General features: G+C 37.5%; 2 protein-coding genes across 4 annotated transcripts in view; both read left to right on the top strand.

Annotated features, from left to right (window-relative positions):
- LOC127644048 (dihydropyrimidinase-related protein 1-like) overlaps positions 1-7462 on the top strand; it is a 30733-nt gene extending 23271 nt beyond the window's left edge. For both annotated transcript variants that reach the window (XM_052127057.1, XM_052127058.1), the window contains exons 9-14: positions 401-557; positions 3680-3821; positions 3908-4078; positions 4404-4583; positions 5566-5731; positions 5857-7462. In XM_052127057.1, the coding sequence (XP_051983017.1) occupies positions 401-557; positions 3680-3821; positions 3908-4078; positions 4404-4583; positions 5566-5731; positions 5857-5948 (908 nt within the window). In that variant the 3' untranslated portion in view covers positions 5949-7462. The remainder of the gene's footprint in view (positions 1-400; positions 558-3679; positions 3822-3907; positions 4079-4403; positions 4584-5565; positions 5732-5856) is intronic.
- An 896-nt stretch (positions 7463-8358) lies between these two features.
- fip1l1b (FIP1 like 1b (S. cerevisiae)) lies at positions 8359-21674 on the top strand. 2 transcript variants are annotated; one of them, XM_052127064.1, is made up of 17 exons: positions 8359-8632; positions 10714-10771; positions 11235-11319; positions 11892-11998; positions 12177-12241; positions 13069-13176; positions 15249-15379; positions 15515-15630; positions 15868-15921; positions 16248-16347; positions 16447-16600; positions 16983-17009; positions 17662-17716; positions 18309-18364; positions 18468-18651; positions 19614-19754; positions 21341-21674. In XM_052127064.1, exons 1-17 carry the CDS (start codon positions 8554-8556, stop codon positions 21480-21482), a joined length of 1662 nt encoding a protein of 553 aa, XP_051983024.1. In that variant the 5' UTR covers positions 8359-8553; the 3' UTR covers positions 21483-21674. The 2 variants fall into 2 exon arrangements, with proteins under 2 accessions (XP_051983024.1, XP_051983025.1); XM_052127065.1 differs by lacking the exon at positions 15868-15921.
- Positions 21675-24479: the final 2805 nt, after the last annotated feature.

Raw genomic sequence — 24479 nt, 5'->3', positions numbered from 1 at the left:
TTAATGTGAATTCGATTATGACTTTGTTTCTGTGGGTCCAAAACCAACGTCTCTGAGATTGATTGCGCAACACGTTATCATTATTGCGACGGGGGAAGGTGAACACAACTGAATTGAAGCAAAAATTTGTAATAGGGTACATTCTGATTTTTTTATTGGGGATGTCAAGCTACAAAATGCACAAAGCACATTAAAAGAGCTTCACGTGGCTTGTGCACTGCATTCCAAATCTCTTGAAGCTATACAATAGCTTTGTGTGAGGCAAAGAGTTGTTATGAGCTGAAAACCTTCCCATGTGACATAGCTCTCAAATCTCATTCGGGTTTGTAATGACATGAGGATGAGTAAATAACTGATTTAATTTTGTGATAAACTGTTTCTTTAATTGTTCTGTCTTCAGGCTCTGTTGTATTTGGTGAGCCAATCACAGCCAGCTTGGCAACAGATGGGTCACATTACTGGAGCAAAAACTGGGCAAAAGCAGCAGCCTATGTGACCTCTCCACCCCTCAGCCCTGACCCGACGACACCTGACTACCTTCACTCTCTACTGGCCAGGTAAAAACCTGAACACAGATTTGACATTTTAATTTCTGTGTTCTGGTGAAAATAAATTCAATAGATTAATATCTTGATCAAATATGATTGATCGAAATTAGTAAATATTTTCAAATGCTGTTTAAATGTAAATTTTTATCAATCATATTTTGATCAAGAAATGAATGAAAATTAAAAAGGTAACTTTGAGACATGTGTAGCATTTCAGACGCATACGTATGTAGATTCTACACATGTGCAGTTTCTGTACTGACTTTTTGTGGCCAATGTCTCAATCTAGCAATTTTGTATCTTATCTCTTCATTACATTGGCTCTGTGCTGCACTATACACTGCAGACACACCTTTCCCTGGCCCTGTTTCTAAATATAGAGCTGACATTCATCTCCTGTTGCCATGGTTACAGAGCACACCCTCCTCACCACCACACACTCGCACTTGTAGACTTGCAGCCAGGCTGTTAGACTATAGCAGAGATGTTACTGTGTTGACATTCACTCTTCAAAGCAGACACACATATTTTCACATGCTCGCACACCCTCAAAGGCACAGAGTTTCTCGCACACAAACACACACACACACACTGCCACACAGGGACAATCACACACAGACTGGCACAGCTGGAGAGAGGACATTTATTTTTACCATTGATAAATTGATTGATTAAGAGTGTAGAACATCTTTAAAGGCTGAAATGGAAAGAAAAGCTTTAGCGGTATTGTCTAGATGTGTATTTTTAGGATTTACAGTAAAGCATATTGCTTCAACTGTCTGGACTACTTTTTCTTTTTTTGTGTGTGCATCTTTGGCCACATGACAGCTACACTTAAAATCATTATGGATGTACAGTGACAAAAAAGGTATGTGAACCCTTTGGAATAAGCTGTTTTTTTTTTTTTTGTTGCATTAATTGGATTTATGTGATCTCATCTTCATCAATGTCACATACAGTCACAATGTGCTTAAGGTAAAAACACACAAACAATTGTGATATTTCATGTCTTTATTGAACACATCCCTCTAAACATTAACAGTGCTGTGGAAAAATTAAGTGAACTTGAATTTAATGACTGGTCCATCCTCCTTTGGCAGCCATAACCTCAACCAAGCATTTCCGGTAGCTGCGGCTTAAAGCTGCACAACATTCAGAAGGAATTTTGGACCATTCTTCTTTACAGAAGCCATATTCTTAGGGTGTCTGGTGTGTACAGCTCTCTTGAGGTCATTCCACAGCATCTCTATTGAGTTATGGTCAGGCCTCTGACTGGGCCACTCCAAAAGGTGGATTTCTTTTTTTGAAGCCATTCTGTATGGATTTACTTTGATGTTTAGGATCATTGTCCTGTTGCATCACCCAGCTTCTACTGAGCTTAACCTGGCACACAGCCATCCGGATATTATCCTGTAAGATATCTTGGTAAACTTGGGAACTAATTTTCCTCGATGATGGCAAGAGTGCCAGGCCCCAGGGCAGCAAAGCAGTCCCAAATCACAATACTCCCTACATCGTACTTCACCATTGGGATGATGTTTTCATGTTGGTAAGCGGTGCCCTTTTATCCCATACGTAGTACTGCGTGTTCTTCCCAAACAATTCAACCTTAGTTTCATCAGTCCACAAAACATTTTCCCACTAATGTTCAGGCACACAGCAATGTTTTTGTTGGCTTCCTTCCTGGTGTCCTGCCATGGACATCATGCCTATTTAATGTTTTCCATATAGTAGACTCAATTACAGATATGAGAACCAGTTCCAATGATTCTTTCAAGTCTTTAGTTGTCACTCTAGGGTTCTTTTTTTACCTCATTGAAGATTCTGTGGTGTGCTCTTTGAGTCAACTTGGCTGGATGGCCACTTATAGATAGAATAACCACTAGCAACAGTACTAAAGTTATAGACAATTTATCTAACTGTGGAGAGATTAATATATTAGCTCTTCGAGATAACTTTGTAACCCTTTCCAGCTTTATGCAAAGCAACAATTTGATCGTAGGTCTTCTGGTATATCTTTTTTGCGAGACATGGTCCACGTCAGCAGATGCTTCTTGTGAATACCAAACTCAAAATTTTGGAGTGCTTTTATAAGTAAAAGTAGCTCTAACCCAAACCTCCAATCTCGTTTTATTAACTGGATGCGAGGTTTGCCAACTCCTGACTCTAATTAGCTTGTGTTCACATCATAAGCCTGTGGGTTCACATACTTTTTCCAACCTACACTGTGAATGTTTTAATTATATATTCAATATGTAAAATAACAATATAATAATTTGTGTTTTATTAGTTAAAACATATTTTGTTTGTTGATTATTGTAACTTAGATGAAGATCAATCCATATTTTAAGACAAATTTATACAGTACATCAATCCAGGTAATTCCAAAGGGTTCACATACTTTTTCTTGCCACTGTATTTACAAATTCTTAATAGTAATTTCTTTGAGTATTATAGACTGTAATCCATTTGTCCTCTGGCCTTTAATGAGCAAGTTTAGTGGCAATCGATGGAAATGCCTCTAGTACTTTACATGTTGAATCTTCATGATCTTCAAGCTGTCAGGTTATGGGATAAAAGAGATATTAGATTATATGAGCAATTAGCTAGACAAAGAGTTATCACACAGTACCTACCCTTTAAATGTAATGTAAATGATGCTTGCATACTGTATATGAAGTATTTGGAACGTGATCAGACAATGGTAAAGTTAGTCGACTCATCCAACAAGAATTCTACTGGTTTTGTTTGTAAGTACATTTCTATGACCATGAAGCATTATGCAACCTTTAAAAATAACAAATTCAAAGCTATATCTACAGGAATTAGATATAGTTCTTCTAATAATTAATTCATATTTTAGTTAAATAATTAATTAATAGTTTATTATTTTTGGTTTAGCAGCTGCAGGGGAGTTGGCAGGATGGGTGGACATCCAAATAAATTACTTGTCATAGACACCCATTTATAATTTGTTACATTTATTTTATACATAATTGTGTACTGTGATTGGGTGGGCATTAGTGCCAAATCCCCTGACCCACTGTGGCCTTCATGAGAGACATAGGTTATCCATCAACCCATGAGCTTTGTCAAAATGTCTAATTTCATTTAATATTTTCTTTCTTTAGTGGGGACCTGCAGGTCGTGGGTAGTGGGCATTGTGCTTATAGCACTTCTCAAAAGGCTATAGGGAAGGACAACTTTACCCTTATACCTGAGGGAACCAATGGAGTAGAGGAGAGAATGGGCTTTGTTTGGGACAAATCTGTGGTAAGTGTATTAGTATGTGTGTTTAAATATATTGAGGCAAGGGTCATAAGTTTTAGTTAAGTCAACACTCAATTTACTCTGCCCAGGTCATGGGGAAGATGGATGAAAATCTATTTGTAGCCGTTACCAGCACCAATGCAGCCAAAATCTTTAACATTTACCCACGTAAGGGTCGGATAGCAGTGGGTTCAGATGCTGATATTGTCATCTGGGACCCCAGCAAGATGAAGACCATCACAGCTAAAGCACAGCAGTCAGTAAGACAGACTCAGAAAATCTTTGCTAAATGGTATAATGTTGGATGATCCTATATATTGATATAAGAGTAATATAAGACTGCTTTTTTCACTTTTGTAATTGGTTGTATAATTTTCCATTATGCTTTCACTTTTTTAGTAGCATAGATGTTTTTGCAAAACTTTTGGAAACTTCCAAAATGTTACCTATTCCAAAACAGTACTTGCCATTCTGTCCAAAAAATGTCTAACACTGGAATTTGTTTGAAAATATAAGAATACAGCCGTTGATACCATATTTGCAATCATTTTTATCATGTCTCTATCTTTTTTCTTTTCTTTCTAGGCTCTGGAGTATAATATATTTGAGGGAATGGAGTGTCGCGGTGGACCCGTGTATGTTGTCAGTCAGGGCAGGATTGTGTTTGAGGACGGGAAGCTTCAGGTTCAGCAGGGCACTGGACGCTTCATCTCCCGCAAACCCTTCCCTGACCACGCCTACCAGCGCATTAAGATGCGCAACAAGGTCTGACTCTATTTTAAGCTGGTGAAAGCAGCAACGGCTTTGTCCGTAACCGCTTGGGACCTTCAGTTAGCAAACCAAAAGTTCCTTGGGATGCAAAGCATTTGCTAATTAATTAATAACTTGGAGAAAAAAAAACTAGACGGGAGTTAGTTCAAGTACAATGCAAAACATGCAAGGACTAGTAAGTAATGAGGTGCATTACTAAATGTGAATATACTATTATGTTTCAAGAAGTGTTGGTTATTTATGTTTTTAAGATGTTACAGACATAACATCAGAAATTAGCATAATTAATTCTGATTCAAAGTAATGGCCAGCATCATCCAATCACTGCCAACCAGGTTAAAATTAAATTATACAATATCAATTCTGAATCTATTTACTGATTACTATTGTACCATGTCTCCCAAACATGTTGAGTGGTTCAAGGAGCGCTTCAAGGCATGTGACTCAGTGCAGCAGAACTTTAACCCTTAAGTTACATTCTAGAGTCTTCTGAACAGTATTCAGTTAAATTAAATAAATTGAAATTATGCATTGCATACAGTGAAGCCATACAACATCCACACATGTGGATGTGGGGTCACACAAGGTTAAATAAAGTTTATAAGCTTTTAAAATGAATAAGCCTGTGTGTTTTTGTTGTGCACTGTTAAATACATGTACCCATTGATATATCAGCTGTTTTATATTTTTATCACATTCAGAATTAATTTCTATTAATTTGTAAATGTCTTTGATTTCTTCATAATTGTACAGTGATCCCTTGTGCTGTGTAAATCATGTGTTTCTTCTTTCTCTCAAAAAAAGTTATTCCCATTGAAGATCGCAAACGAAACACATTTTTCTCCAAAATATAGGCTAGTAACAGGCAGTGTTATGCTATAGACCATTATAAATCATCAGAAACAGAAAAGATAGTGTGCTTCGTAAAATGGGAGCTGAACATCACCAAACCTATCTTTTAACTGTCATTTGACAGATGATGAGCAAGCAGGGAGTGTCACGTGGGATGTATGATGGTCCAGTATACGACGTTCCATTGACGCCCAAATACACAACCCCAGCACCCTCAGCCAAAACCTCACCCACTTCACACCAGCCACCACCAATCAGAAACTTGCATCAGTCTAACTTTAGTCTATCAGGTAAGATGAGGTCAGGCTTTCCAATTCCAGTTATTCCAAAATGAGACTATGTTGTGATTGTATAGATTTATCTGCATTACAGTATTATATTGTTTTGCTCTTTATTGTTTTTTAATTATTTCTAGGGGCGCAAGTTGATGACAACGTTCCTCGGCGCTCTGGCCATCGCATTGTTGCACCCCCTGGTGGCCGCTCCAACATCACCAGCCTTGGTTGAACCTTTAGCAGCTCCCAACTGACTTTGAGTGTGTATGTTAGTGTGTGTTTGTGAGACTGTGTGTGTGTCTGAATTAATAGAGTCAGATCTGTTGACAAACCATCAGTACTCTCCTCACACAGGGCCATGCTATGAACTGATTTTTTAATCAATTCTTACTTGTGCATTTTAAAATATGGTCCTTAATATGTTGGTCACCTTAACTTACCAGTGCAGTAAAACTGATAAAGAATACATAGACATATACGTAGAGACATGCATAGACAATCACCAAAATATTCTATAACAAAAGCATCTAAACAATGACAAAATAACCGCACAAACTTTTTGAAGTTAATTATTGAGCTTTTATTCTTCTGCTGTAACCCCAGTGTTTGTGACAGTGTTGAAAATGTCACAAACATTGAAGCTTAGCGTTGTCGCCCTCTTTTGCTGGTTGTCCCTCAAAATGGTGCTCCTTCTACTGGACAACTGGCAGGACTACCAATCACTTAACTGGTAGTGACAATTGGGGTAAAAGTGCTTCAGAATGCATGCCTGAGGTCAGTTTTAGGCACAGTTGTACTGCTAATTATTCTAAAGCTGAGCTAAGAGCTGCATTCATAAGCACTTTTGACTCTCCTGTTCTCTGTGCACTGAAATATTTGTTCTGATAATAATTCTGTGTGATCAGTCTCTTTGTGGTAAAGAGTATGTATAAAGTGCATGATTTCACTTGTAGATGTTGGTATTGCTCACATCTGGGTAGTTAACTGAGGTATATACTTAATGTTTCTTATTCTTTATACTATAAAAGACTGTTTTATTTTTCACCGCATTTAAATTAAGTAGAATTAAAACAATGCAATATTTGAGAAATATCACATTTCATTGCTGCATGTGATGAATTAGGTACACTCTCTCAAGCTCTTCCTAGTTGTGTAGATTTTGCTTATTGGCAAAACTAGACGTAGACTAGAGAACCTATTGTATTCACATTACCTCAATACCACAAATGCAAAATCAGAGAAAAAAAAACACCTTCTGTATATGCAAGCTGCAATTTTTTTTTGACACATGCACTCGAAGAGCTGTGGTCTTACCTTGTATGCTGCCATTTCTTTTCTCCTACTGTGAGATTTTTACAGTATTGCTCCATATGCATCACGCACTATACCTGTTGCCTAGTCACTGTGTAAGCTGAAAGTCTTAATAATGAACTTCCACTGCTTAAAGGGTTATTATCCCTGATGTTCTAGACCAATACACTGCCATTTCCAAGCCTTCTGTATTACTTTACCTACCCTTTTGTGATTTTGTATTGCCTATGGTATTTATAGTGTTTATGATCAATGTCATTTTAGTTTTGTAGGCTGATATCCACTAATGCACTCATTTGCTGTTAATAATGATATTCACTTTGCTATGGTGAATAAAAATAGTCTATGAATTGATGTTGTTGAAGATGGTGCTGTTTATGACATTTTTAAATTGAAATGTATTTATAAAACTTACATTACAAACAACTCATTAAAAATTCCAAGACAAATTGAGAAAGTAAAATGCATTCATGCCTTCGTTTTTTGACTTTCAAATATGAAAAGATCTGGGACAGCTACCACTTCTTATAGAGGGCGTTTTTTTACATGTAGGGCGCTGTCTGGCTGATCATATATTGCCAACAGGGCCCAGTCTCTCCTTTGCCTCTTTTTAAGTCTTTCTGTCACCTGAGGGAAGATACAAGCAAGAGATTCCTTTCACTTTGATTGTTAGTTGAGGAAATAATACATTTATTTAATAGTTAAAAGAAAAAACTGCCTATAGTGAAATAACACATTGACGTGATAGAAATAAAACAAACATTTTCTCAACACTCATCGCAATATATATATATATATATATATATATATATATATATATATATATATATATATATATATATATATATATATATATGTAACCTAATGGTGAATGAACAGTTAATGAAGTGTTGTCATATTTGACCATATGTGCAGGGGCTGTTCTAGAGAGGGGGGCCCATACAGAAGCCTGGCACCACACTCACATTATTTTAAATTTGTATAGCGTAAATTTCTGTGAAAAGTGTTTTATAAAGTAACTTAAAAGTAATTAGTAATGTGATTACTTTTTTCAATTAGATAATCAGTAAAGTCATTTTCCTGATTAAAAGTTCAGAGTAGTTATTAGTCATTTGTAGTGAATTACTTATCAACACTGATTATTGTGCATAAGAGAACTGTTTACTTCACCCTTTAATATAGTACTTGTACCCCACTTTGACATTACTATACATAAAGATAATGAGCCAGTTATTTAATTTAATTTAATTTAATTTAATTCGAACACTAAATTTTAAAAGTAGCAACTTTTAATTTGTACTTCCTTGAACCGGAACTTCTATCGTCAAGTCTGTAAGAACATCCTACAGCGATTGTAGCAAGTGTGTTTAGCGCCTTTATACATCATTTAATAGTTTGGGTCAGTATAGACGAATGTACGGTCTATTCTTCCCACCGAAATATTCGTTCGTCTTTCCGGAATAGGTGGGTTTTATTGTGGTGTTTTCTTTGGGTTCTGGAGCGCATTTTAGGGCCCAAAAGAGAATATGTCTGCAGAGGAGGCGGATAAAACCACCACCACTGATGCGAGCGCAGGAGACGAGGAGGAGGAATGGCTGTACGGAGGTCAGTGAGCGCCAGATCTACTCTACGCAAAAATATTAAAATCTGTGGTTTTTAAAATGCAGTAGTATATTAAGTGTGGTTGTTAATGTGCAGCAGTATGCTGAGATGGATAAGTAGTGCATCGGCGAGGGCCTTTAGACGGCAGTGTTTTATTATGTCTGTCTTTAGATTCAATGCAGTGCTTTTAGAAGTATTTGTCTTTACGAGAGGACTGAAATTGAATCTTTTCATTCATTTCGAGATCCAATTTGATTCATTTGGGATTCTATTCGATCCTATTTCATATTTTATTCTTCACTGCTTTCATAATTTTATGAGGGTAATTTAGGTAGAATCTGTTTAAAAATTCTAGTCGATTTCAGATTCTATTCTTTACTACTTTTAAATGGTTCTATTTCAGAGGGAAAATTGATGTGCATATATTAGTCATACTTTGGTGTGTGGGGGAAGGTAGTTCATTTACAGTTGAAGTCAGAAGTTTACATACACTTTGGTTGAAGTCATTAAAACTCATTTTTTAACCACTCCAAAGATTTAATATTAGCCAACTAGAGTTTTGGCAATTCATTTAGGACAAATAATTATTCCAACAATAGTTTACAGACAGATTGACTATATCACAATTTCAATGGGTCAGAAGTTTACATACACTAAGTTAACTGTGCCTTTAAGCAGATTGGAAAATTCCAGAAAATGATGTCAAGCCTTTAGACAATTAGCTTCTGATAGATGTACTGAATTGGAGGTGTACCTGTGGATGTATTTTAAGGCCTACCTTCAAACCCAGTGCCTCTATGCTAGACATCATGAAAAAAATCAAAAGAAATCGGCCAAGACCTCAGAAAAAAAATGGTGTACCTCCATAAGTCTGGTTCATTTTTGGGAGCAGTTTCTAAATGCCTGAAGGTACCATGTTCATCTGTACAAACAATAGTATGCAAGTATAAACACCATGGGACCACACAGCCATCATTCCATTCAGCAAGGAGACACATTCTGTCTCCTAGAGATTAACGTAGTTTAATGCGAAAAGTGCAAATCAATCCCAGAACAACTGCAAAGGACCTTGTTAAGATGCTGGAGGAAACCGTTAGACAAGTATCTATATCCACAGTAAAACGAGTCCTATATTGACATAACCTGAAAGGCTGCTCAGCAAGGAAAATGCCACTGCTCCAAAACCGCCATAAGCCAGACTACAGTTTGCAAGTGCACATGGGTTCAGTGATCTTACTTTTTGTACTCTGGTTTAGTGAAACAAAAATGTGTACTGTTTGGCCATAATGACCATTGTTATGTTTTGAGGAAAAAGGGTGAGGCTTGCAAGCTGAAGAACACCATCCCAACTGTGAAGCATGGGAGTGGCAGCATCATGTTGTGGGGGTGCTTTGCTGAAGGAGGGTCTGGTGCACATCACAAAATAAATGGCATCATGAGGAAGGAAAATGTTCTGGCTAAAAACATCTCATGACATCAGCCAGGAAGTTACAAATGGGTCTTCCAAATGGACTATGACCACAAGCATACCTCCAAGTTGTGGCAAAATGGCTTAAGGAAAACAAAGTCAAGGTATTGGAGTGGCCATCACAAAGCCCTGACCTCAATCCGATATAACATTTGTGGGCAGAACTGAAAAAGCGTGTACGAGCAAGGAGGCCTACAAAGCTGACACCGTTACACCAGTTCTGTCTGGAGGAATGGGCCAAAATTCCAGCAACTTATTGTGAGAAGCTTGTGGAAGGCTACCCAAAAATTTACCAAAGTTAAACAATTGAAAGGCAATGCTACCAAATATTGACAAAGTGTATGTAAACCTCTGACCCACTGGGAATGTGATGGAAAAAAATTAAAGTTGAAATAAATAATTCTCTCTACTATTATCCTGACATTTCACAATCTTAAAATAGTGATCCTAACTGACTGAAGACAGTGAATGTTTTCTTCGATTAAATGTCAGGAATTGTGAAAATGTTTGATTAAATGTATTTGGCTAAGGTGTATGTAAACTTCTGACTTCAACTGTATGCTAATGGTCTAGAATGTCACCAGTTTGTTATTAATGAAGAATGTCTTTCTTACAGAGGAGGATGAAAGTAAGGACACTGAAGAAGAAGAGGCCAAATTGACTGAAGCTATCAGGTGAGAGATGATTTGAAGTTGTTCTGTCCTACTGTCAGTGGTGTTTAGATGATCGTTAGAAGATGTAAGGTGATGAGTGAAGAAAAATAAATGTATTTATACTAATATATAAAGTTGTTTTCTAGAAATAAGCAAGCATCTCTATGTATGGCAGGGCTTTTCAACTACTGTTTACCTGGGGCCAAATTATCCAGATGAAAATTAATTATGAAATAATAATTTTTCAGAGTAATTAATATATTTTTGCAATTTCATTGTAAATAACATGAGCACCATGTCATCATATACACATGTGCTGACGCATGTACACACTGCTGTGGCATTTGTTTTTTTGTGACCTAAGATTTGTCCACTGCTAAGTATTTTGCATAAATACACTTGATAGTGTATGGGTTCTGCTCCACTGTATTGATCTGCATTTGATTTCCTTTTCATTATAATGCTTATCCATCTATATTTTCAGTGCAACCCCTTCCACTCCTGTTACAGAGGAGGCCCCAACTACTACTGAAAATGGAGAGGCCAGTCAGGTAACAAGCAAGACCACCGTAAGTATCCTCATTCATTTTTGATGTTATAAGCAGTCAATTTATTGTTTAACTGTAAGACCAAGGTTTAAAGGAAATATATGCAAATGTGTTGTTAATAGGGGGTCATTTAAAGTGTCATCCTAGATTTCCAGTCATTTTATTTTGATTAGATTTAATATGCTCTTCAGTAAATTTCCATTTTCAGTGACTGATTTTCTAAGTATTTTTCTTCCTTTAGGCTTTTCAGTATAGCCACTGTTTACTAAATTCCATACAAGTCCCTCTGTTCAAATAAAATAAATTGCTCTGCTCAAAAGCATTTAATGGTAAAAAAAAAAAAAAAGGAACCAGTTCTCAAGTCAGATGTACTGTGGAAATAAGCTTGCCAGATTATTAAATATTTGGATACGTCCTCCATATATGGTATTTGAAACATTTATGCTAAATACATATTTTTTTAGTTTTGTCTTTTTAAGGTTTTGCTTAAATGTGCAAATTTGAGCTAAATGTCACAGACGTGCAACCGTTATTTGATGAATAAGATGGCAATTATTGTTATTCATTTTTACAAAGTAAGATGTTTGTTTTAGGAGGAAGCACCTGGAGATGATGAAGACAGTGAAAGTGATAGTGATGATGACGACGATGATGTCCGTGTCACCATTGGAGACATCAAAACAGGAGCACCACAGTACACGTAAGTGTACAGTCATTAAATTGACGTAGTCATCCTCCTGAAGATTGTTAGGTTTGCATTAAGAGTTGGATTAAACAATGGCCGTGTTACAGGTTGGCTAAATTAATGCGTGTTATTTATTCTCAGACTTTGCTGATGTGTTGGTGTATAACTGTAGAAATTATGTTTTATCATGCAGAGCATATGGAGGAGCTCCAGTGAATCTGAACATAAAGACAGCTGGCAGCAGACCATATGGAGCAGGTAAGTCTATAGTGTTGAAGGATTCTCAACTTGTTGGGTAAATCGTATGAAGAGGAATCCAGGTCACATTGTAGTCCAAGATTCCAAAGAAAAGAAAAAAAAAGAATTATATGTTGCATGAAGAAAATAAGTCTTAATTAAAACCATTACGAATTTTAGCAATGTGACCTAATTTATTTAGGACAGTTATGCTCACTTTACATTATATAAAAAAAAAGTATTTAAAATATGTATACATAAAGGGAGAATTAGTTGTACTGCATTTAATTAGAAGTGTGTGTGTGTGTGTGTGTGTGTGTGTGTGTATATATATATATATCAGTAAAAATTGCTGTTTTACAGTTATGAGAATTTTCAATAAAATATTATGAGAAAGACACTTGCATACTACTTGCATAACAGTAATCAGAATTGGGGAGTAAAATATGCTTTGTTGTCCTGAAAATAATGTCACAATGCAAAACAATTCTGAGGCTAACAATATTAGACAATATTTTCTTTATGCAAAATATTATTATTTTTTTTTTTGGTTTTGGGGTGATAAGTGACCTGCTCTTTCTTTTGTCAGGTTCACCAATTAATTCACAGAACTGCAGTTAGATAGCTCCTTATAGCTATGTAGAAGCCTTTTCATGCACTCATTTGAATTCATGTATTTTCCATATTTAAAGAAACAATGGAACTGTTATTGTAGCAAATTGTTATAATTGTCCAAGATAATATCATCTTAAAGAGTTTTAAAACATCAATCACCAACTACATTTGCCTTTCACCCGCCTGGTCAAGATGATGGGTCTACTGACATAAATTCTGTGAATGTTCTGCAGGAACCAAAGTGAAGGGTGTGGACCTCGAAGCTCCGGGCAGCATCAATGGCGTTCCAGTCCTGGAAGTGGACATGGAGTCCTTTGAGGAGAAACCATGGAGAAAGCCAGGTATGTATTAACTGGAGGTCGACCGATAACTAATGCGGTGGAAAAGGTAGATAACTGATTAATCAGCCTGTAGTTTTTAAATTTGATGTGAAGAATTACAAAAAATTACTATACTATAACAGGCACAGATATAGAGGCTACAGGAGTCCAAAATTAATAAAATTTACCTGAGCATGTCCATCCCTTTATGGCCACCATGTACCCATCCTCTGATGGCTACTTCCAGCAGGATAATGCACCATGTCACAAAGCTCGAATCATTTCAAATTGGTTTCTTGAACATGACAATGAGTTCACTGTACTAAAATGGCCCCCACAGTCACCAGATCTCAACCCAATAGAGCATCTTTGGGATGTGGTGGAACGGGAGCTTCGTGCCCTGGATGTGCATCCCACAAATCTCCATCAACTGCAAGATGCTATCCTATCAATATGGGCCAACATTTCTAAAGAATGCTTTCAGCACCTTGTTGAATCAATGCCACGTAGAATTAAGGCAGTTCTGAAGGCGAAAGGGGGTCAAACACAGTATTAGTATGGTGTTCCTAATAATCCTTTAGGTGAGTGTGTGTATATACATATATATATACACATACAGGCGGCCAAAAGTTTGATATAATGTACAGATTTTGATCTAATGGAAAGAAATTGGTGCTTTTATTCACCAAAGTGGTATTCAACTGATCACAATTTATAGTCAGGACATTAATAACGTGAAAGATTAAGATTACAATTTGAAAAAATGTCAGAACTTATTAAATTACTTCAAAGAGTTCTCATCAGAAAATCCTCCACTTGCATCATTGACAGCTTTGCAGATTCTTGGCATTCTAGCTGTCTGTTTGTCCAGATACTCGGGTGACATTTCACCGCATGCTTCCTGTAGCAAATGCCATAGATGTGGCATTTATTGGCCACTTCTCACGCTGATCCCACAAAAGCTCAATGGGGTTAAGATCCATAACACTCTTGAAATTCCAAGTCTTCTCTTTACTGTTGTACATGAAACCTGTGAGTGGGTAGAATTAAATAAAGCTGTCAGCTGAGTACATGTGAGGTGTCTATTTCTCAAACTAGAGACTCTGATGTACTTATCCTATTGATTAGTTGTACATCTGGCCTTCCACATATCTTTCTGTCCTTGTTAGAGCCAGTTGTCCTTTGTCTTTGAAGACTGTAGTGTACACCTTTTGTTTGAAATCTTAAATTTTTGGGCAATTTCGAGCATTGTATAGCCTTCAGTCCACAAAACTATGATTGACTGATGAGTGTCTAGAGAAAGTTGTTTCTTTTTTTTGCCATTTTTGACCTAATATTGACATCAAGACATGCCAGTCTATTGCATACTGTGGCAACTTAAAAACAAAGACAATGTTAAGCTTCATTTAATGAACCAAATAGCTTTCAGCTGTGTTTGATATAATGGCAAGTGATTTTCTAGTACCAAATAAGCAATTTAGCATGATTACTCAAGGATAAGGTGTTGGAGTGATGGCTGCTGGAAATGGGGCCTGTCTAGATTTGATCAAAAAGGACTTTTTTTCAAATAGTGATGGTGCTTTTGTTTACATAAGTAATGTCCTGACTATATTTGTGATAAGTTGGATGCCACTTTGGTGAATTAAAATACCAACTTCCTGTGCATTATTCCAAACTTTTGGCCACCAGTGTATATTTAATTATGAGGTTTAATGAGGAATATATTATTCAAGATATGACGTTGGAGACACAGTGTATGTGCTGATAGGGCATGCTTCCATATAGTCACATTTTTCTTTACATGCCATCACTTCAACTTAGATTACTTGATTATCTAATCAAAATAGATCTGACCACAGGGGAACACAGAGGAATAATAAAAAAACCATCACTAACTTATCGGCATAAATTTTTTGCCAATAGCTGATAGTTCCAAAAAGCAACTATTGGCACAGATAAAGGCAGTGAGGGTAAAACCAATATATCTTTATTATTAACATGTGAACATGGGTGAACAAGTCTTTTTGTGGCTTTGGTACTTAATGCTCTGTATATACTCCTTCAGTTGTTTAGTTGTGCTTGTATGCTTACAGGTGCTGACTTGTCTGACTATTTTAACTATGGTTTTAATGAGGACACATGGAAAGCATACTGTGAAAAGCAGAAGAGGCTGCGCATGGGCCTCGACATTCTCAACATTGGATCCACCACCAGCAAGATCTCTGTAAGCAGTGTTACTAGGGATGAGACATGGGTCATGTCTAAAGAAAACACCTTTATTCAACTAATTATTAGTTAAGTCTGTATTTTGATAAATGCACAATTATTACCTAATTATTTCCATAATTTTTACCTTTAGGTTCAGCAGGGTCGCACAGGTAACATTGAGAAGGAGATCACACTACCAGCTCATGCATCTAAAACAGACTTTACCTCTCCATCCACCCTATATAAAACAGGACTGAACCCGGCTAGGTAAATGTTAACACACATTAAACAGGGCAAATGAAAGTGCAGAGAAGGCACTTTGACTCAGGTTGTTAAATGTTCTCTCAAATATCTACTAACCTGCTGCAGGTTTATACACATACTCCAGTTTCATTGCCTTTATGTTTGGGAATGCATGTGCATGTTTGTTCCGCATCTGTCATGTGGGAGAGAGGGGATTAGTAACTCATGTTTGCCTGTTTCCCCTTACCCATGCCCTCATAGGATATCCCCTCCACAGTGGGCAGGGCCTGCCACCCAAGAAATGCCCTATTATACGTAAGTGGAAGTGGTCATGGGCGTGGTTTGTCTCATAAGGCCTGAGCAGTCATTTGAATATGAAATTAAAAGGGTTTTTCTTGTACTGTTTTATTGAAAAACACAGTTAAATAATTTGCTATGACATCAGACTCTGGACCGTTTCTTTCTATGCAGTGTTGTGTGGTTGTTAGCTTAGTGTCTTATTACTTTTTTTGTGTGTATCATCTAGTTAGTCATGACACTTTGAGGTGTGTGAATGTATGTGTCTGCAAATGAACAACGCTTGAATGCATGTATTCTCAGATTTTGTAAACCGTATGTGTGTGTGTATGCATTTATTGCAGAAAGACAAGCGGTACAATAGATGTGATTGGCGGAGGATGTGCCACCATTAGCAGAGTGGAGGGACGCCGTCGCCACAATCTGGAGGGGAATAATATCCAGGTATGCATAAACACTCCTTAGACTCTCACTCTGTTATCGCTCTTAAACGCAGGCAACACAGTATCTTTAAAAATATAATGTGACCTTTTATACTTGTAGGTGATCTCGGAGCACCCCAGCTCAGATACTGAACCTGCAGTGGCTAAGATGCCGCCTCCTTTCTTTCCCCCGGGGCCACTCCCCCCAAATATGCCCCCTCCTCCATTCCTCCCACCTCCTGTCAGCCAAGCTCCACCTCTAATTCCGCCTCCACGTGAGTGACCACATTATAGTCTAAAGTTTGGATACATCAACTTGTCAGTAGTACATCAGTACTACTTTCCAAATTTTAGAATAATAGTAAAGTCATCCAAACTATGAAATGACAAATGGAAGTATGGGACAGTGACCAAAAATCACAACTTCAGTCAGTTCTGTCTAAAAGCAAAAGGATGTGTACGAGAACACAAAATCCCTGAATGCATTTTCTTCTTTTAAGATGAAATGACTATATTCAGGCTTGTGTACAACAAAATTATTGAATTCTGTTTCAACAGCACAATTGTGTTTTCTCATAGCAGCAGTTCACATTTCTGTCATATTTTCTGTCCTGATTTGAAAGCATTTATTTTGAGCTCTCGGTCTCATTTCCACAGGGATGCCCATCACTGTTCCTCCACCAAGTAAGTTTATCTTTATTTTCTTTGGGAAACAGTAAAGATTAGTGCTTTGGATGTTATGATCAATGAAAGAACTTATGATAAAGATATCAGTTCATGAATGTTTTGCAGATATTTTCACAGATTGTTTTAATATCTAGAAGTATTCATGTTTCCTGTTTTTTTTTTTTTTTAATTGATTTACTTGATCCCCAATTTTGGAATGGCCAATTCCCACTACTTACTAGGTCCTCGTGGTGGTGCGGTTACTCACCTCAATCCGGGTGGCAGAGGACAAGTCTCTGTTATCTCAGTTTCTGAGACTGTCAATCCGTGCATCTTATCACTTGGCTCGCTGTGCATGACACCGTGGAGACTCGCAGCATGTGGAGGATCATGCTACTCTCCGCGATCCACGCACAACTTACCACGCGTCCCATTGAGTGCGAGAAGTGCTAATCACGAATACGTTACCCTATGTGACTACCCTCCCTAGCAACCGGGCCAATTTGGTTGTTTAGGAGACCTGGCTGGAGTCACTCAGCACGCCCTGGATTCGAACTCGTGACTCCAGGGGTGGTAGTCAGCGTCAGTACTCGCTGAGCTACCCAGGCCCTTGTTTTTCCTGTGTCTTTAACTTTATTCTGTTTAACTCTTGTTTCTGTTTGTGTTGTAGACTTTCCCCCTCCCACAGGAGGACCTCCTCCTTCACTTATTCCAACTATGGACAAGTACGTGTAGCCTAATACCCCTGTCAATAGACAATCAACATGTGGGTGGGTCTGTCAGTTGGTATTGCACACTAGATTCATGCTCTCCTCTTGTGGGTCTGGGTAATGCCCTGATCCACCAAGAACAGTCATTTTTCCTGAAGATATCACAGAGAAATTGTGCATGGCATTCATTCACATGTGTTTAGTATCCCATCATGTTGGTTGTGCTTATGTCCTGCCAGAAGAAAAAAAGAGAAACGGTAACCCATTTAGTGGAGAGATGGTTCAGTATTGGTCATTCTCTGTCCATTTCCTTGAGCAAGGCACACGATCCCAGAGATGTTTTTCCTGTAATTGGCATACCAAGTAATTTTGGGTGAAATTTGTCTGCTAAATGACTTGTAAACAAATTTCTTTGTGTGTGCCATTTATTTTTAACATTCATTTCTCCTAGGGCGTTTATTCTAGAGACCCAAAAGCCATAAGATTTTAGAGATTGTTTTTTAACCACACGCATGTGATGTTTTAAGCAAATAATCTTATTTGTTAATGTTTTAAATGTTTTTTTTTTTTACATTTCACTATATTTACATGTTGTTTTGTTTGGCAGTGTACATCCAGGAGGATATGATGGACGTCCTGTTGCTCCATACCCTTTTCCGACTGGTAAGTGTGGGAGTAACTATATATTAACATGAAGAACAAATCACATCACAAGTATTTAAGGATACAGTGCACATAAGGATTTTTTTATTTATTTTTTCCCCAGGTGCGTTTCCTCCACCTATGCAAGGAGCTATGAACCCCTGGCCTGGTATGATGGACAACTCTAAGCAGTGGGATTACTACCCTCGGCGAGACAAGGAGAGGGAAAAAGAGCGAGACAGGGACAGGCAGAGGGAGCAGCGGGGCCACGAGAGAGAACATAGTCCCTCCTCAGTGGCTTATAATAGGTGAGGTAGAACTTAAATTTTTCTGTAAACTATTCCCTTAACTGTGATATTAAACCTCGGACAGGTGTAATGGTGCGTTCACATACAACGCAAATAAATTTTTCGCCTCGTGTTGCTCGCGCAAGATTGACCGCTGGAGAATAAATGTGTTTTTAAACTTGAGTTTGTGCGAGTAACACGAACCCGCGAGTATTCCACCACCTCTTCCGGAAAAGGACAGGAGGAGGGGCTTCTACGACTTGGTTCATAGTAAAGTACAACCAATAGCTGGAATCAAGTAGATGTGCATATTTTCAGAACTTACCAGTAGTCCAACTGCCTCGCTCACTTTCGGTCTCTGTACATGTATGACGTTGTGTCATACAATTCCGGGTGCCCACACACTGCTGCTACAATTTTTTTCATACATTTTCCAGATTTCTTCTGCTACTATGTCAGTACGTCAATGACACCTGGACAATCTCAATGCTGATAGGCTTTCGCGACAAAGTGTCATGCAGATTTTTCGCTTCATTCATGGTGGTGGTGGCGGCGGCGTGTAGTGGGCTAAAACACATATCTGTTAATCAGAAGGTTGCTGGTTCGATCCCCACAGCAACCACCATTGTGTCCTTGAGCAAGGCACTTAACTCCAGGTTGCTCCGGGGGGATTGTCCCTGAAATAAGGGCTCTGTAAGTCGCTTTGGATAAAAGCGTCTGCCAAATGCGTAAATGTAAATTCGTGCCACCCGCCTTCTATTCGCATCTTTGCATTTACTTTGTATGTAATTGTATATGAACGCACCATAATACCTTCAAGATATACAACACTCTGGCATTTTATCTCTGATTCTAGTCATGTCATTCTTCTAAATGGAGACTTATAGTTCAACAGATTGTTTCTCAAGGATGGGTTTGAAAACATTATTTCAGTTTCTAAGCTCAAAGTCTTGATAACCTATATATAGTATTGATTTTTGCAGTGATGAAGAGCGGTATCGTTACCGTGACTATGGAGACAGAGGGTACGAGAGGCATCGGGAGCGGACTAGCCGTGAGAAAGAGCATCATAGGGAAAGGAGGCACAGAGAGAAGGAGGAGGGGAGGCACAAGTCCTCACGGAGGTATTATACTCTTATTCACAATCACATACATAAATACTCTGAAGTGGTTGTTGGAGTTAATAAGATTGTAGTCCTATATTGGAAAAGATAATGTTGATTAATAGGTTTGCAGTGCATTTCCCCATATTTTCTATTTAGCGTGGGATGTGCAGTACAAATAAGCTTTGCACCTAAACTCTACTTGTTTTGCTGTGCTACTTCTGCTATGCAGCGCTTTAATAAAATGAAAACTGGTAAAAAAATAGTATATATAGTGGCCATGTGCTATGTCAGGAATAATGTACAGTCATTATCACCCAGACGGTGATTTATTTTGTGATAATGTTCAGCTGATTGTGCATTATCCACATTATTACACCGCTACATTCCAATCAAATAACTAAATGAACATGAAATATTTACTTTTATTATAATTCTATCATTATGTTAGAAGAAAGAGAGAACGGAGTCTCCAGAAACACTGAATTACATCTTGGGTTTGCAGAGTTCTGATGAATCCGGTGTTTATTTTATGTAAACGACCATCTGTCTGCTTATTTTAAGACTACTTACCAAATAAATGATACAAAAAATAGGAAAGATAATAGTAAAAGTGACCTGCATTAAAATAAATTATTTAAAAAATATGAAAACAATATTAAAAACTAAAACGGTTTCATAATACCTGCTTGACCAGTCTATCACTTTATACCCCAATGTGAGGTCATTGATATTTCTGAATAATCAGATTCAAGTATTCCAGAGAGTCACGTAATAATTTTGGATAATCCAGTGAATTAAATACTTTAGAAATAAAAGGTACAGCATCTCATTACTTTCTCTCTTCTTTTGGACCTTGATGGATGGATGCATGCATGCAAAACAAAAAAAGCTTTTTTTATTTTTATTGATTTTTTTTATTTTCTAATAACAAATAAAGAGTGCCGAAACATCTTGCGTCAGGGCCCTTAGAAACTCAGCAAGTGTTAACACTGACTAACCACCCCAAGAGTCACAAGTTTGAATCCAGGGTGTGCTGAGTGACTCCAGCCAGGTTTTCCAAGCAACCAAAGTGGCCCGGTTGCTAGGGAGGATAGTCACATGGGGTAACCTCCTTGTGGTCGCGATTAGTGGTTCTCGCTCTCAATGGAGCGCGTGGTAAGTTGTGCATGGATTGCGGAGACTAGCATGAGCCTCCACATGCTTTGAGTCTTCGCGGTGTCATGCACGATGAGCCATGTGATAAGACGCACGGATTGACTGTCTCAGAAGCGTAGGCAACTGAGACTTTTGTCCTCCACAACCCGGACTGAGGTGCGTAACCGCACCACCACGAGGACCTACTAAGCAGTGGGAATTGGGCATTCCAAATTGGGAAGTAAAGGGGATTAAAAAAAAAAAAACATCTTGCATCTTAACATTTAATGTAACCATAATTAATTGCTCCGTGTTTCTTTGTCGCTCTCTCTGTAAATAAGTTAAAGCAGTCCTGCTCATTGATAACTCAAAATATGTCTACTGGTGTTTCTGTAGCTCAACGGGTAGAAAATGGCCATGTTTTACTGTTAAACTACGTATCATTATGACCTGTTCCTTTTCTATAACAGCAGTAGCAGGCGGAGACATGACAGCGAGGAGGGTGACGGTCACCGGCGCCACAAGCACAAGAAGTCCAAAAGGAGCAAAGAGGGCAAGGAGCCCAGCGAGGAGCATTCTGTTGACCAGGAGAACCAAGAGGCCATGGAGTAACTCCTGTCCCTCCTGTCTGCTCTTCTTTCTTTCGATTGTCAGAGCGCTGGTTATCAACCAAATCATGCTAAATGAAACTATAGTCCAGTTTACCTTCCTTTCATTTTCATGTTTCATTTTAGGTTTTGTTCTGTTTTTTCCAGTGCAGTTGTACAATGTAGATGTTGATTTGTTAGATTAAAAAAGAGCATTTGGTAATGTTTGTTGTGTCTGTCATAATTGTGAATATTAGCTGTAGAGGATATGAATGCATTATTCCACGGTGTGGTTAAATTCTTTGATTGGTTGACACACATTCCAAGGTGCCACAATACCATCATGGGTGTACATTCATTTTCAATAATTAAATGATCTGTTATCATTCATTACTAAAATAATCTGCAATCACATTCAACAATTCTGTTAGAACATAGGAAATCTAGCAAATATTATGTGTGCGTGTCTGTCTAATAAATATATATATATATATATATATATATATATATATATATATACTCTAGCAGTACGTTCTGGTGATGTGAAATAAAACACATCAACTAAAACCTCAGTAAACAAGGTTAATAATGCACCTTAGAATGATTTTGAGAACAAAGAGTTCAGTTTACCCACATTTTTTAATTAAAATAACATTCCACAAATGTCATGTTAAACATATTCAGCCCCCAAAGTCAATCATTTGTGGAGCATCCTTTACCCTTAATAATATCAAATAAATGTTTCAGGTGTTCTCAGGCTTTGGACACCAATGTTTACATATTTCTTAAGAGGAAAAGCTCCCAGCTCATCGACATTCTTAGGTTTCTGTGCTGCCACTGCTTCCTTGAAATCCCAATAAAGTTTTTTTAATGATGGACTGAAAGGGCTATTCAAGGACATTCCATGACCCATCCCTGAACCTGATTTTGGACAACTTGTATGTATCCCTTTTCTTGCTGGAAAGTCCAGTGTTCACTAACTTCAATTAGTATACTGAAGGCATCACATTTTTGTCTGATACCTGAAAGAATCCATGGTGTCAGTCACAGTCAGGATAGCCATTTCCTGCAGCCGCAAAACACCCCCATAACAAGACTGACCCACCTTCATGCATGACTGTGGGGATGGTGTCGCTCTTGTCATCACCTTGCCTTTATTACTCCAGATGTACTGCCGATCCATGTGTCTAAAACAAATTTTAAGTTTAGTGTCATCCATAAAATCTTCCAGGACTCCATAGGTCTATCCAGATTCCTTCTAGAATATTCTAGTCAACATTTCCCTTGGAGAAGTTTTGCTTTCTTCCACATCCAAGAAAGTCGATGTTGTACCGTATTGAAAAAAAATTATGAATGGTCCTGCCAACTTTGTCTATTGGAAATTGAAGTGCCTTGGAAATGTACTTTTAGCCATGCTATTCCCAAATCCCAGTAAATCCGCAGTTATAGAAATACTTAAACTAGCCCATCTGGCACCAACATTCGTCCATGCGATTATCTAATCAGCTAATTGTAGCAGCAATGCATAAAATCATGCAGATACGGGTCAGGAGCTTCAGTTAATGTTTACATCAACCATCAAAATGGGAAAAAAGTGTTCTCAGTGATTTGGAGCATGGCATGATTGTTGGTGCCAGACGTGCTGGTTTGACTGCAGATCTCCTGGGATTTCCAAGTGCAACAGTCTCTAGACTACTCGGAATGGTGCAAAAAACATCCAGTGAGCTGCAGTTCTATGGACGGAAATGTCTTGTTGATGAGAGAGGTCAATATGGCCAGACTGGTTTGAACTGACTAAGTCTACGGTAACTCAGATAACCACTCTGTACAATTGTCTTGGGAAGAATAGTATGTCAGAATGCTAGTCTGAGATGCGGGTTGGTGCTGTTTTGGCGGCACGAGGGAGACCTACACAATATTAGACAGGTGATTTTAATGTTGTGGCTGATCAGTGTGTGTATAAAATGAACAAAAAGCAATATAAAAATTACTCGTCATATCCTAGAATTTCAAACAATTTACAATAATTTGTATGTAGTAAAATACCTTGCTTAGAAAACCTATAGTGTATGTATATATATATATATATATATATATATATATATATATATATATATATATATATATACACACACACACATACATTATAGGTTTACTAAGTAAATTGTACATTTGTAGAAATTCTAGGATATGGGTAATTTTTATACTGCTCTTTGTTTATTTTATTCAATAATTTTACATTAGTTTACTTATTTTACAGTATGCTGTCTTTGTATATTTTGATGTTCCCTTGACTAAGTAAATGCAAGCCAAGAGGAAAAACCTGTTTTAAGAATGATAATAATGACATTTTTTATTTACAATTTCATTTTCCATTCCCTAATTATTTATTAAAACACTTACCAATTTAGAAAACAGGGAGGAATATGTCTGTAATTTTCAGGCAAGTAATAGATGTCTTAAGATCATAAAGTACCTTTCTTACTGGTCAATAAAAGTTATAAAACTTTTTTTACATCACGCAAATGAGTTTATTTTATTATAAATTGTAATTGCTTTCTAGTTGCTTGTTTATTTTTCTTCTGATGCTGCAAATAAAATAAAAACTTAAAAGTATTCATTGTATTAAACACCACTTGTACAAAAGACCTAATTCTCAATAATATTATGAAAATAAAAATAAAAATCCCGGTTTATATGGCTAATGCGCATGCGCGTGCAGAAGTTGATTGACAGTTGTTCGTTTAGTCTGTATCTAAAAGGTGATTGGCTCTTTTAACTGTAAGGCGGGACTTCCTTTCTACGTCTGTTGACCGTTGGACGCTCAGAACTACTTGGTTGTCAACAGTTTCTCCCATTCATTTAAATAGAAGTGGCCGGTTTCTGCTAAAAAAAAAAAATCTCTGGTAACACTCAGATTAGAAATTTATACATAAAACGGCCCCGAAGCAGTCTCCCAAAATGTGATTTCCATAATCTCGCGTTACAAACCGAGATCAAGTCGCACGAGATTTGCAGCGGA

Source organism: Xyrauchen texanus, chromosome 5 (genome assembly GCF_025860055.1).
Source record: "Xyrauchen texanus isolate HMW12.3.18 chromosome 5, RBS_HiC_50CHRs, whole genome shotgun sequence".
Taxonomy (NCBI): Eukaryota; Metazoa; Chordata; class Actinopteri; order Cypriniformes; family Catostomidae; genus Xyrauchen; species Xyrauchen texanus.
Note: the sequence above shows the minus strand (reverse complement) of the source record. Positions and strands in the feature narration are given on the sequence as shown.

Coding starts and splice junctions, on each gene's coding strand:
- fip1l1b (XM_052127064.1), top strand. CDS start 8,554: ATGTCTGCAGAGGAGGCGGATAAAACCACCACCACTGATGCGAGCGCA. Junction 15,380..15,514: donor CCACCACCAGCAAGATCTCT/GTAAGCAGTGTT, acceptor TTTTACCTTTAG/GTTCAGCAGGGTCGCACAGG. Junction 18,365..18,467: donor TCCATACCCTTTTCCGACTG/GTAAGTGTGGGA, acceptor TTTTTTCCCCAG/GTGCGTTTCCTCCACCTATG.